The following is a 13,942-nucleotide window of genomic DNA, read 5'->3' as shown; positions in this document are numbered from 1 at the left end:
GAAAAATAGTCTAAACTACAAAAGAGTAGTCTTATCTTCTAACACTCCTTCTCCTTTCCATGGGTCATGAATAGATAGCTAACAGTAGGTTATATCTGTTTTCTCTCTCAGCTGCGTTTGGATGAAGCACAGGAAGCCGAATGCCAGGTTTTGAAGATGCAGCTGCAGCAGGAACTGGAGCTGTTGAATGCATATCAGAGCAAAATCAAGATGCAAGCTGAGGCACAACATGATCGAGAGCTTCGGGAGCTTGAACAGAGGGTCTCCCTCCGGAGGGCACTCTTAGAACAAAAGGTATAAGTAATAGAAGGAAAAATCATTGTTCTTGAATTGGCTTTTGTCAAAAATGTTTTATCTTTTTTTTTTTTTTTTTTTTTTTTTTTGAGACAGAGTTTCGCTCTTGTTGCCCAGGCTGGAGTACAATGGCGCATTCTCAGCTCACTGCAACCTCCGCCTCCTGGGTTCAAGCGGTTCTCCTGTCTCAGCCTCCCAAGTAGCTGGGATTACAGGCATGTGCCACCATGTCTGGCTAAGTTTTTGTATTTTCAGTAGAGACGGGGTTTTACCATGTTGGTCAGGATGGTCTTGATCTCTTGACCTGGTGATCCACCCTCCTTGGCCTTCCAAAGTCCTGGGATTACAGGCGTGAGTCACCACGCCCAGTTGATTAAGGATTTTTTTTCTTTTTTTGCTTTTATCAATATATTTTCATGTTGGCAAAGGTCACATTATATTTTTTTCAAAATACCACATTTCCTGAATTCTAGTTATCACAGCAGGTTTTTCTTTAAAATTATTGATTCACTGATGAACTTTATCATTAATGATCTCTAAAAATCAAGGGAATATAATTAAGTAGTAATTGCTAGAGAAAAGATATGGGTGTATGAAGACAGTCAGTTGAATTTGAGAGGAGCAGCTTCGGCTCCTTGCTCCTCACTTGTGTGTACCTAGCTTGCTCTACCTAAGGAGGTCAGAGAAAGACTTAAATAGTGAAGAAAGAGAGCTGCATTAATTGCCTTAGAGAGGCAGGGACAAAAGATCAGGAATATATACTTTACTCATATGTCCTTGGCTATACAGATTGGTAGAGGTAAAATCAGTTCCACACAGGTGAAAAGTCAGGCTGAAAAAAATGTTATTTCTAGATGCACATCTTTACTTTTTCTGAATTATTCTTGTCAGATACATTAGAAAATAGAACTAGAATCCCCAAATTCATTTCCATCCTTCAGGATACTAAGGTATGTGCATATTGGGGAAAGGGTGATGGACAAAAGATTTTGAGAGGTAAGGAGAAGAAAGGTATTTTTTGCAAGAAGTGGTAGGTAAGGCTGGGCATAGTGGCCTCCCAGCACTTTGGGAGGCCAAGATGGGAAGATTGTCTGAGCCCAGGGGTTTGAGACCAGCTGGGGCAACATAGGGAGACCCTATCTCTACAAAAAAATTTAAAAATTAGCTGGGTGTGGTAGCTTGCTCCTGTGGGGCTGAGGTGGGAAGATGGATTGAGCCTAGAAGGTTGAGGCTGCAGTAAGCCATGGCTATACCAGTGCACTCTGGCCTGGCCAACAAGGCAAAATACCATCTCAAAGTAAATAAATAAAACCAGTGGTCAGTTATCAATTGTATCTGGGATTCAGAGATGCATTCCAGAACTCTTGAGTCTTAAATTCCCAACAGCTGATGTAGTCTTAGGTCCATTGGTCATTGCATTTAATACTTACCTAATCTAAAGTTGTCATTATTTCTGGACCATAGGCCTGTAGATTTTTTCTCTATGTCCTATAGTTCTTGTGATAAAAATAGAATGCCTTATTAAAGTAAAAAATACCTTTCAAACTGGGTGTTGTGGCTCATGCCTACAATCCCAGCACTTGGGAGGTGGAGGCGAGCAGATCGCTTGCACTCAGGAGTTCGAGACCAGCCTGGGCAACATGGAGAAACCCTGCCCCTACAAAAATTTAAAAATTGGCCAAGTGTGGTGGCACATGCCTATAGTCCCAGCTACTAGGAAGGTTTAGGTGGGAGGATCGCTTGAGCCTGGGAAGTTGAGACTGCAGTGAGCTGAGATCATGCTGCTGCACTCCAGCTTAGGTGTCAAAGTGAGACCCTGTCTAAAATAAAAAAAAAAAAAAATCACCTAAATAAGATACGAGATGTTACTATTTCTCTAGCACGAGTATCTTTATTACTGGCTTCTTTGAGAGATAGTTGCATCTAAATATTATCTCAATTTTATTTCTCATTCAAGGTAAGAAAGATAAGGCCAGCACAGTGGCTCACGCCTGAAATCCCAGCACTTTGGGAGGCCAAGGGGAGCAGATCACCTGAGGTCAGGAGTTAAAAACTAGCCTGGCCAGCATAGCAAAACCCTGTCTCTACAGAAAATACAAAATTAGCCAGGCATGATGGCAGGTACCTATAATCCCAGCTACTCTGGAGGCTAAGGCAAGAGAATCCCTTGAACCTGGGAGGCAGAGGTTACAGTGAGCCGAGATTGCACTACTGCACTTTGGCCTGGTCAACAAAGCAAGAGTCCGAGTCTCAAAAAAACAAAAACAAAAAAAGAAAGAAACATAAATTTTGAAAAACAGTTTGTTCCATGTACAGATTTCCTAAACCTGTCTCATTCCAACTTTCGCATTTAAAATTTAATCTAAAGATGTCTCTTAGGCTTCAGTATTATCACTAAATGGAAAACTCCCTATAGTATTTGAAGAATGGTGTTACGAAAGAAATATCAGCACTATTAAAGTATGGTTGTAATTTTAGCTCCACCTAGTGGTTAACAGTTAACAGCACTAATCAGCATCTTAGTCTTATTTAATATACTAATCAAAAACTGCACGTTAATACAAAACCATTACAATGTAGGCTTAAAATCAGTACTCATTGGTGAAGGTACAGTGACACTTATATATTGGTAATACATTGGAAAGCAATTTCGAGTTATATGCATATATACTTGTTATTTTTTTGAGACAGAGTCTCACTCTGCACCCAGGCTGGAGTACAGTGGTACAATCTCAGCTCACTGCATTCTCCATCTCCCAGGCTCATGCAGTCATCCCACCTCAGCCTCACAGCTACAGGCATGCACTACCATGACCATTGATTTTTTATTTGGAGGGCACAAGGGTAAAAATGGGGTTTCTCTATGTTGCCCAGGCTGGTCTCAAACTCCTAGGCTCAAGCAGTCTGCCCACCTCGGCCTCCCAAAGTGCTGGGATTACAGGCATGAGCCACTGTTTCCAGCCTGGAGTGTTGTATATTTAGCCTTATAAATGTTAACTGTTTAAAACTTTGAGAACTTATTCAAAGGAAAAGAAATCCAAATTACAGAAAAAACAAATATGTTAATTATAACAACTTCATTATAGTTTAAAACAAGCTATTTAAAATAGAGATACAATTAAGTAAATATGGCCAAACCAATAATAAAATCTTATTCAGCCATTTAAATGATGTCTGCAAAAACAGTATTAATAAGGAAAAATGTTTATGGTGTGTTGAACAAAATTTAAAAAGGCAAATCCTACTTGAAGTAATGTTAGTAATGGCTATGTTAATGTGATAGATTGATTTTTTTTTGTTTCTTTTTTAAAATATGGTTTTGTTTCATAATAGAAAATGCATACAATTATTTAGTATTTGAAGGAACAATAAGATGATATATCTATAGTACTTCAAGATATTACTTGGTTTTTATGGCAAATATTTTGCCTTTCAAGCGAAGTATGTGACTACAAGGCAGGCTGGGGTCAATTAGTAATCACTAAGACCATGTACCCTTCTCTACAAAAACTTTGTAAAATCCTAAAAGCTGTAATTTCTGCACTTTATGCTTGCTGGTTGTACCTACAGATAAGAGGGAGATATCTGAAAATAAACAGAAATGGAACTGGAGTGCATGTTAGATGATTCTAGGTGAAAAATCATTCTGTTTGAAGATTGTTGCAAGCCTGCACGTGAACCAAAAATGGTTCATTTAGGTTGAGACAGACGAATCTCACATGTGCATGAAGTCTTATTTCAACTTTTCTCATCCTTCATTTACATTAAATTTTTAGTTAACAATTATAAATGTTAAATTCTAAGTAAAATACACACACACACACACACACACACACAGTAGTATTTCCAGAGTATAAATGACCTTTTTTTATCATCTCATTTAATTTTCTCTCAAGATTTCACTTAGTATCAACATCATGGTTAGTCATGTTTTTAAGAACATTTAGGGGTGGGTGCAGTAGCTGATTCCTCTAATCCCAGCACTTTGATTAGAGGAATGTGCTCAGGAGTTTGAGACCATCCTGGGCAATGTGGTGAAATCTGACCTTGTGATCCGCCCGCCTCTGCGGGGTTTCACCATGTTGGTCAGGCTGGTTTTGAACTCCCGACCTCAGGTGATCCACCCGCCTTGGCCTCTAAAGTGCTTGGATTACAGGCGTGAGCCACCACGCCCGGCCTAGATTAGTAATAATTTTTAAATGCATGTCTAGGCCGGGCACAGTGGCTCATACCTGTAATCCAGCATTTTGGAAGGCTGAGGTGGGCAGACAAGATCAGAGTTAGAAGCCAGCCTGGCCAACATGGTGAAACCCTGTCTCTACTAAAAACACAAAAAGTAGCCGGGCACAATACTTCGAACCTATAGTCCCAGCTACTTGGGAGGCTGAAGCAGAAGAATCACTTGAACCTGAGAGGTAGTGGTTGCAGTGAGCTGAGATCGTGCCACTGCACTCTAGCCTGGGTGACAGAGCGAGACTCCATCCCCTCCAAAAAAAATGCATGTCTAAATTTCCCATATTATCTCAAATCCCTAATCCCAGTACTTTGGGAGGCTAAGGTGGACGGATCATCTGAGGTCAGCAGTTTGAGATCAGCCTGGCCAACAATGAAACGCCATCTTTACTAAAAATACAAAAAGTAGCCGATGCAGTGGCACACGCCTGTAATCCTAGCTGCTTGGGAGGCTGAGGCTAGAGAATCGCTTGAACCAGGGACACGGAGTGAGCTGAGATAGTGACACTGCCCTCCAACCCAGGGCAACAGAGTGAGACTCTGTCTCAAAAAAAAAAACAAAAAAATATACATCCATAAAATAGCCACTTCAAAGCTGAATAATTGATTCCTTTATTGATAGACTTAAAAAAATAAATTGGCTTTTTTTTCCCTTTGTCCAACCTTCAACAGATTGAAGAAGAGATGTTGGCTTTGCAAAATGAGCGCACAGAACGAATACGAAGCCTGTTGGAACGTCAAGCCAGAGAAATTGAAGCTTTTGACTCTGAAAGCATGAGACTAGGTTTTAGTAATATGGTCCTTTCTAATCTCTCCCCTGAGGCATTCAGCCACAGCTACCCAGGAGCTTCAGGTTGGTCACATAACCCTACTGGGGGTCCAGGACCTCACTGGGGTCATCCCATTGGTGGCCCACCACAAGCTTGGGGCCATCCAATGCAAGGTGGACCCCAGCCATGGGGTCACCCCTCAGGGCCAATGCAAGGGGTACCTCGAGGTAGCAGTATGGGAGTCCGCAATAGCCCCCAGGCTCTGAGGCGGACAGCTTCTGGGGGACGGACGGAGCAGGGCATGAGCAGAAGCACGAGTGTCACTTCACAAATATCCAATGGGTCACACATGTCTTATACATAACTTAATAATTGAGAGTGGCAATTCCGCTGGAGCTGTCTGCCAAAAGAAACTGCCTACAGACATCGTCACAGCAGCCTCCTCACTTGGGTACTACAGTGTGGAAGCTGAGTGCATATGGTATATTTTATTCATTTTTGTAAAGCGTTCTGTTTTGTGTTTACTAATTGGGATGTCATAGTACTTGGCTGCCGGGTTTGTTTTAACTTTTGGGGAAATTTTGAAAAGTGGAATTGATACTAAAATAAATTGTGTGTGTGTGTGTGTGTGTGTGTGTGTGTGTGTATATACATATACACACACACATATATTATGCATGTGGTGAGAAGAATTGGCTAGATAGGGGATATTTTCTGACACTGCAAAAATACAACGCAACAAAGTGGCTTCAGTCATCACTTTTGGGTGTCTGTACCCTAAGAAGTTTCTGAAAAGATCTAAAGCCTTCTTCCATATCCCAGATTCTTGTGAGCCACTCACAGCAGGCAGCATATGTTGAAATAAGTTATTACTGGTACACACCTGCATCCCCTCACCAATGTATTTATTTGTTATTAAATTGATCTGACTTCTCAGCCTCATTTGGACTAAAAAAAGCAGAAATCCATAAACACTAAAGGACTGCACTGACTTTTTCAGAGTAGAAAACAAATGTTTTTTTTTTTTTTTCCTGAATGCGTCATAGGCTTGTGAGTGATTTTTGTCCATTTAGTTGTGCCTTCTTTGTATTTCAGTGAGATGGGGGTACTTAAGGAGATGACAAGTTATGTGGGGATTACATTAACAAACCTGTGAGCCTTCAATGGGGAAGACCAGGCGGGTGAAGGGGCCCTAAAATTTCATATGGTAGGTATGTCCCGCAGCAGAGTGAGGAGATGAAGCTTACACGTCCTGACGTTTTGTTGCTTATACTGTGACATCTCATCCTAGCTAAGCTCTATAATGCCCAAGACCCCAAACAGTACTTTAACTTTGTTTGTACAAAAACAAAGACATATAGCCAATACAAATCAAATGCCAGCGGTATTTGAATGATGCCATATTTGCAAATTGCCATCTATTGAAATTCTTATCACACTACATAAACATGATTATTATCTCCTTTTGGCTTATGGGATTTTCTGTTTACAAGTAGAATAGCCAATTATTTAAATGTTTAGTTGCCACAGTGAACCAAGAGTCACTGAGCCAATGACTTTACCAGCTGCTGACTGATCTCATCACCACTGTAGATTTTGCTGCATGTGCAGGTCCTCTGTTTCTAATTGCTGTTTTCGTTGCTGCAGTACTTAACAAACTTCTAGTTCATTGAGACTTAGTGACCATTTGGCATCATGTTAACATCACACAATAGGAAACACCACTTTAACAAGTCTCAAGCCCAGTGCTAAAGTACTACTGAAAAGGAACTAGGAAGTTTGGCCAATTAAAAAAAAAAGGTAAAGGTAAGTTATAGTGGTCAGGGAGGGAATCTCTTGACAAAAGCTAACTCTTTTTTTCAGGGGGCACATGTTTTGTTTCGTTATGTTTTGTTGTACAATGAAGGATAAACCCAATGCTAAAAAGTCAGTTGTTTTCTTAGTTTTCCCTTTCTTGAATAGAAATTGAGTTGGAGGTGGGTAGGAAGCTGTATGACTTGAAGAAAAATATCCTTTTTAGTGACAAATCAGAGTTTCTTATGAGTTACTGTCCTGCTCCCTTCCACGTTGTCTTGAAGAATCCTTGCTGCTAACTCTGGATCCTGCTTTTCCTATAGTCAGGGGCTCCAAGGTAGAACTCTCTAAGTCCCTCTCAATGACACTGTTTGCCTAGACCAAACTAATGACCAAATAGTAATCTATCGCTATTGAAGTCCTGGTTTTCTCAACAAAATTTTAAGTCTTCCCCAGGTATGTCAGTCGAATCACCATGAATCCTCACCTGTAGGAGTTTCTGAGGATTCATTTTAGGGAAACTGGAAGAAAATTAATGTTTTGATGTAAATGTTTTTAAAACCAAGATCACCATAGAGTTCACACAAAATTTTAGACAGTGTTTGAAGAAGCACTCTGATGTGCTGTCCTTTCAGCCATGCTCCAGGTTGCCAGTGTTTAGGTAAACATGACATGTACTTGTCATATTAATGAAAGGAGCTTTTAGTCGTCTCAGTATCTTTTTTGTGTTCAGGTATTGTAGTGTTTTCAACAAATTGAGAAATCTACCTATTTGGTGTAAAATAAGAGAGAGCTTTAGAATTTAGTACAATGTCAAAAATACAATGGAATTTGATACCCTTAAAAATTATTCATAGATCTGGCTCCTCTGTCCTACTGGATGGAATAGGGAAGCATGGATTAGTTTTGCATACAAAACTCTTTCAAACCCACAATGCTACTGGGGGTACATTTTAAAGTCCAGTTGTGGACTTAAATAACTCAAATTGGGTTACTGCGTCCATTCAGATCACAAGTACTTACAAAAAGCCTGATTTAATACTGACTCCAAATGTTTATCAAATAGGGTTTTGCATCTCACTTAATTGGCCACCAGTTTTACATGTAGGTGATGACTATACCTGGATTTTACTATTAAGTATATATAGTTTGCAAAAATGATTCAAATTAATTGGTTTATGTTTGTGAGATCTAGCTTCTGAGGAATCTCATACGTAGTAGGAACCATCACAGAGTAAAGCTTACAGCAGAAAAATTGGAAAGGTTTTGAGATACCCTAGAGAAAGAGCAAGCACTTTCTGAATCAGTGTGCGAATATCAATATTTGATCAAATTAACACTACCTCCTTCCCAGTGTTGGTGTTCACTCACTATATATGTGTTTAAGAAAATTAAAAGTATAGAAAATTTGTCTGGCATATCAGAAGTTGTAAATGCTATATCTGGTATCCAGAGGCTGGCTGTAAAAAGTTCCTTAGGGTCACTCTATCTCCCATATTTTTGGTTAGCATTTTAAAAATGCAAAGCTGCATACTTTGAAATATATTATTCCAAATTGAGCTCCATTCCCTTTGCACATATTTTTCCTCCCCTAATTTAAGTCAGCTCTAACCCCAAATTCTAGTATCCAGAAGTATTTTTATTTGTATAATGTTATCTGAAAAATGTGTTTATATCTTCAGAGCTGCAATTCTTAATAGCCATTTCAAAACCTAGAGATAAGGATCCTGCATTTGAAGCCACACATACACTATTGTAATATACTTAGTACTCCAGGTCAAGGATTTATTGGTAAATGGAACTTTTTAGCATAGTCATTATGATTTTTGGTTGCCTAGACATCAGGTAAACATTCAAGAAACTATCCTGGACACTCCCTCCTACTTCCACCAATTTTTTTCTCACCCCCTTTTCAAAAATTGAAAACTCTATGAGTGTCTTCTTCAGACCATAAAACAGACTTTAGTAACTATTTCTGTAAGTACTAAATGTCTGGCATTTTAAACTTTTATAGAATACATTGTGTTGGACACTGGAATAATACTATTTATTTTCACCTGTGAAAAATGACTTCATTGTACTTGAAACACCTCCTTTGCATTTCTCCATTTGTGCCATTCACTAGTGGAAATAAATTGTATTATACCATGATCTACTGGCTTTTTAAAACTGTGTTAAATATGCACATTTTTGGTATAGCTATTATCATTTGTATGTATATATTGTATATACATATGAGTGTCTATGTGTGTATAGATAGATGGATGGATGTAACTCATACTGTACATTTCCATCAGGGCACTTAAAGTTCTGTTATTTTTGTTTGGTTTTGTTACTTCAGTCCTCAGTTAAGGCAAGAATGCATGTGTTTCTTAAGAATGAGTACTCTGCATTGATATTTGTGAGAAGGTGGTCATTAGATGCAGTCTTTTCCTTTTTAAGCCCTCTTAGCACTTGTGTGAATGGAGAGGATGTTAAGTAAAATTTGGAATCATAAGTTGCAATGCAGTAAAATAGTGCTGGGGAAGGAGCCAGTTAGTGTTTCTATGAGTTTGTGTTGTGATCCAATAAAAGATAAGTAATGCAGAGAGAAATGAACCATGGAAAGTAAGAACACTGGTGGTGATTCCTCTGCAAAGATGATTTAAAAAAAAATAAATCACACAATTTGTATTTGCTTTCTGTATGTATTTCTTAGTAGTGATACCATTGATCCTCTTATTCTTTTTACCCCATTAATACTAATAATTACAATTTTGCTGAGGATCAAAACAGCCAAGAAAGGAATTACTGCTAAAGCATCTAAGATTCTCCTAAACTGTAAAATCAACAGGAAATGGCCACTGGGAGAGAAGGATTTGATACTGGGTGAGGGGCTTTCTCCCTTTACCTGCCTCTTCTTGCTTGGTAATAATTTCTTTGTGTACCTTCCACCACTTCTGAGCCACTACTATTCAAGTATAGATTTGGCCAACACATTAACTCTTTCCTTGGACATTTATATGGTCCTGCATTTTGTCCTGTGCTCACAATGTGAAGTATCTTGTTGTGTATTCAAGTCAAAAAATAACATATTTAAGGTATGTAAGTCTGAATTTCCTATAAGGATGGAAGAAGAGGTTCTCATATCTTAGAAAAGAGCCATCTCTAGGAGCAATGTCAAAACTTGGGCTGGCATCTTTGAACTTTTTACCAAAATACAGACCATTTTGAAGAAAAGAAATTCTCTATTTTGTTTTCCCCCATTTAACATGATAACGCCCCCAACCAGGTTGTAGCATTGCCTTTTAAAAGAGATTCACTCACGCATAGTTTTTAAGAACTGGAAATTTCCCATCTTCATATTCCTTAAAGAATGAAGAGTTGCCTGTACACTTAGCAGACTTGCCTCTTGTATGCAAGGACTACTGATTGAAGTCTGTTTTGCTGTGTCTGGTTATGTTGTCTGCACTTTTATGAAATCACAATAAGTCTACATTGAAAGTTACTATTAATTTGTAAAGAAGTAAGTTTTATTAAACAGTCTAGAAAAAGAAAGTGAAGCTGAGAACTCTTTATTGTGCATTTATATTTTCTGCTGAATTGTGGTAGTCCCCTTTAAGGTCGTGTTGACTAATGTTTTCCTCCTTGTTTGTATTCAGGTTTCCAAATTTCACTCATACAAGGGAAGAGACCCCATTTGGCTTAATGGTAATCTTTAGATCATAAGAAATATACAAATTAGTATACACCTTATCTGCCTGTTGTGGGTTTCTTAAACTTGCACTTCCTACCCACCCAAAGATAGATATCTTTTAAAGAAAATAAAGGCAGAGAATTAAAACTGGGGAGCCATTTACTATGTCACCATCACTGTTAACTGTTTCCCAGCAATCTAAACTTTTTGAAATTTCAGAGTTGTTTTTTTTTTTTGTATATATGTCTGTGTGATTGTTTTGTTTTGTTTTGAAATATACAAGGAATTCTTCTTTAAATAGAGAAAAAGGTTAATCCTCACTGAAACACCAGGATGCCCACTGGATATACTAATCTCAACATCTGTAGGTAGTTTGTTATGAAAAAGTGGATGAGATTTCTGAATGAATGAAAAAGGGTATCTTGATGCCCAGAATTTTCCCCAAAGTACGGGTAATTCAACCTGCACAGTTTTCTTTCACTCATAGTGTTTAGCAGTTGTGAGTGAAAAATCATGTAATTATATGTAAATATGTAGCTAACAAATTGACCTAGTTTCTGTATTTTTTTGTTTTTGTACTAAAGTTTATAGGTCTGTGCCAGCTAGAGAGAAGTTGCTGTCATTACCAGTTGTGGTCCTAGCATCTAACCCTGAAACCATCCTAGGTGACATTTTTAGAATTAATATTTAAATGTTGTTAAACAGGGGGAAATGAAGCTTAATCATTGGTCAGGTTTGAAATCTTTTGCAGTGAAATAACTATTTAATATAAATGATCACATGTCCTCAATCATGAATGAGGTAGGGAGCCTCTCTCCCCCAGTGGCCATGTTTACAAAGTGTGTTTTGTCTATAAAGTGCAAGTGTTTTAATGTTTATGTAAATTATGCAGGTGATAACATTATGGTTTGGAACTGTTTATTGGGCTCTTTAAGTGAATTTTCAAATGAAATGAACTATGCTTATTGCTGGCACATTGATCCCATTTCTGGAACATTTTTCCTATTTCCAGAGTTACATATGTTCTTTTGTCATTACCCAACTTAACCTCCTTTTCTCTGATATGCCTTGTAGCCAAAGTATTAAAGGCTGGTGAACATAGATGAGGGAAATGCATTTCTTAGAAATCCATGAGCCTTCTTTTGTATGCTTTCAGTACTCGTGTTAATATGTTTCTATGGCAACTCTGAGGTCAGTGGTTTAGAAATGAGATACCAGTGTTAATGACAAGTGTGTACTCTTTGCTTTCGCATGGCTTGGCTTAATATCCAGGGTATATTAGGGCCACTTGAAAGCATGAAGACCAGTTATATTAGAGAACAGGTTTCAGTGGCACATTTTGCTTCTTCTGAGCCCCAAATACATTGCCTGGGCATGAACATTGTTACCATAAATTGCACATGGTCATGGAGTGCATTATATGACTTTAAAGGATGTAACCACCCAACATTTGCAGATTCTGGGTGGTCTGTGTGACCACTTGGCATGTATCCGAAAACCCAGGGGCTATTGGAACCCTCCTAACCCCTTTTCCTTTGTCATAGACAAGTATATATATAACTTAATCGAGATGTTGGCTGTCCTGCTGTATTGCCACACAGCTCTCTTTTGGTTCCCATTCCAAATGTGCTACTGTCCTTCTTGGCATTTCATAATATCAAAAACCACCACCCTTCCTAACAGCATTTTATGCCTTTTATTCCACACTAAATGGGAATTGTGCCTACTTAGGAGTGCCCCTCCAATTAATTACATGTGTCCAAGAATAATCCAAGCCAGAGACACAGGGTGGGAAAACATTTCAAAAAAAAAAAAAGAAAGAAAAAAGTCCTTTTAAGGCCAGTAATTTATCTGAAAAGATATTTTATCACATCTTGACACCTTATATATGAGCCTATTAGGAGTTGCAGGTGGCTTCATAGGGTAAAATCCAAGAAAAGCGAAGGATGTATGAGGTTTCTATTAGAAGATAATTTTGTTCTTATTTTACCTTTCCTTTTATGATCCTTCTCTGCTAGAACAGGTTAATTCTCTAAATTTTTTTTTTTTTTTTTTAGGGAAACTTTTACAAAAGCAATGGTCTGATGTAAATAACATTTTAAAGTATAGTGCACATAACTTTCCCAGACTATTCCAATCTGATAATTTGTAAATGCTTTAGAGTTTTTTAAATTAACACTTGTGTTGCTAAATCCTATTTATGTAAGTCTGCTAAAGTTTTTTAACCCACTTAAAACTTAAGACAACCATTTAAATAACGGATGGGTTACTATGAGCGATTTAGCTTTCAGAACCCCTTTGTTTTAGTATATGAAAAAGCCTAACGCGCATTAATGAGGTCGAAGAGACTATGAGAATATGTATAGTGTATATTTTAAAACAGCTTTGCTTGTATCGTGAAGATTTAAAAACAAACTTGAGATTTTTAACGTAACTATTAACACAGTTTTAACATAAGTTATCCCACTGGGTTTAAGAGCATCTTGAATGTATAATCCTTTTTATAACCCAGGTTGGTTTCTACTTTTACCAGTCACCCAAACATATTTATGTTTTTAGTTTTATGTACTCATTTCCCTTTGTTTTCCTCAAACAGCATGATTTTTTTTTGCACATGTAGAAATTTTTTTAAGAGAAAGAAATTAGTACATCATTTTATCTGGATTTTCTTCACTTCCCTCTTCCTTTCTACTAACCCCTTCCTGAAAGGCCATATCACTCCATTTGCATTATATGTGCAAATGCCAGGGTTGGTTTTTATTTTTATTTTTGCTATTTACCTAAAAAAAAAGAAAATGCTTCAGTCAATTGCTTTTTTTATTTAAAAAAAAAAAAAGAAAAGAAAAAAAGCTGTAACCTTATCATTTCTGAGTAGACCATTGAGAGATGAATGCACACCTGTAATAGCCCAGGACCAGCTCTGGTGGCTAAGGGGAATATGTTAACTAAGCAAGAGGTTCTTTTCTAAAAGTGGTATCTATTATCCACAATCTTTTTCAGTTATTCCCACAAGTCAGGGTCCAGACAAAATGAGGGTTATCAGCTAATGATATGCTATCATTGAGGTTCATCAATGAATTTGTACATTTCTAGTTCCCTTTGGTGAAGGGAAAAAATGATGATTTTGCAAGACCTAGATTTTGGCTTGGTTTCTTGCCTCCTTTTTTGGCAGCCT

General features: G+C 37.9%; 1 protein-coding gene across 4 annotated transcripts in view; it reads left to right on the top strand.

Moving 5' to 3' along the window:
• TAOK1 (TAO kinase 1) overlaps positions 1-13,563 on the top strand; it is a 168,749-nt gene extending 155,186 nt beyond the window's left edge. For all 4 annotated transcript variants that reach the window (XM_035303282.3, XM_054257062.2, XM_054257064.2 and 1 more), the window contains 2 exons: positions 112-294; positions 5,200-13,563. In XM_035303282.3, the coding sequence (XP_035159173.1) occupies positions 112-294; positions 5,200-5,661 (645 nt within the window). In that variant the 3' untranslated portion in view covers positions 5,662-13,563. The remainder of the gene's footprint in view (positions 1-111; positions 295-5,199) is intronic.
• The last annotated feature ends 379 nt before the right edge of the window (positions 13,564-13,942 follow it).

This window comes from Callithrix jacchus, chromosome 5 (genome assembly GCF_049354715.1).
Source record: "Callithrix jacchus isolate 240 chromosome 5, calJac240_pri, whole genome shotgun sequence".
Classification (NCBI taxonomy): domain Eukaryota; kingdom Metazoa; phylum Chordata; class Mammalia; order Primates; family Cebidae; genus Callithrix; species Callithrix jacchus.
Note: the sequence above shows the minus strand (reverse complement) of the source record. Positions and strands in the feature narration are given on the sequence as shown.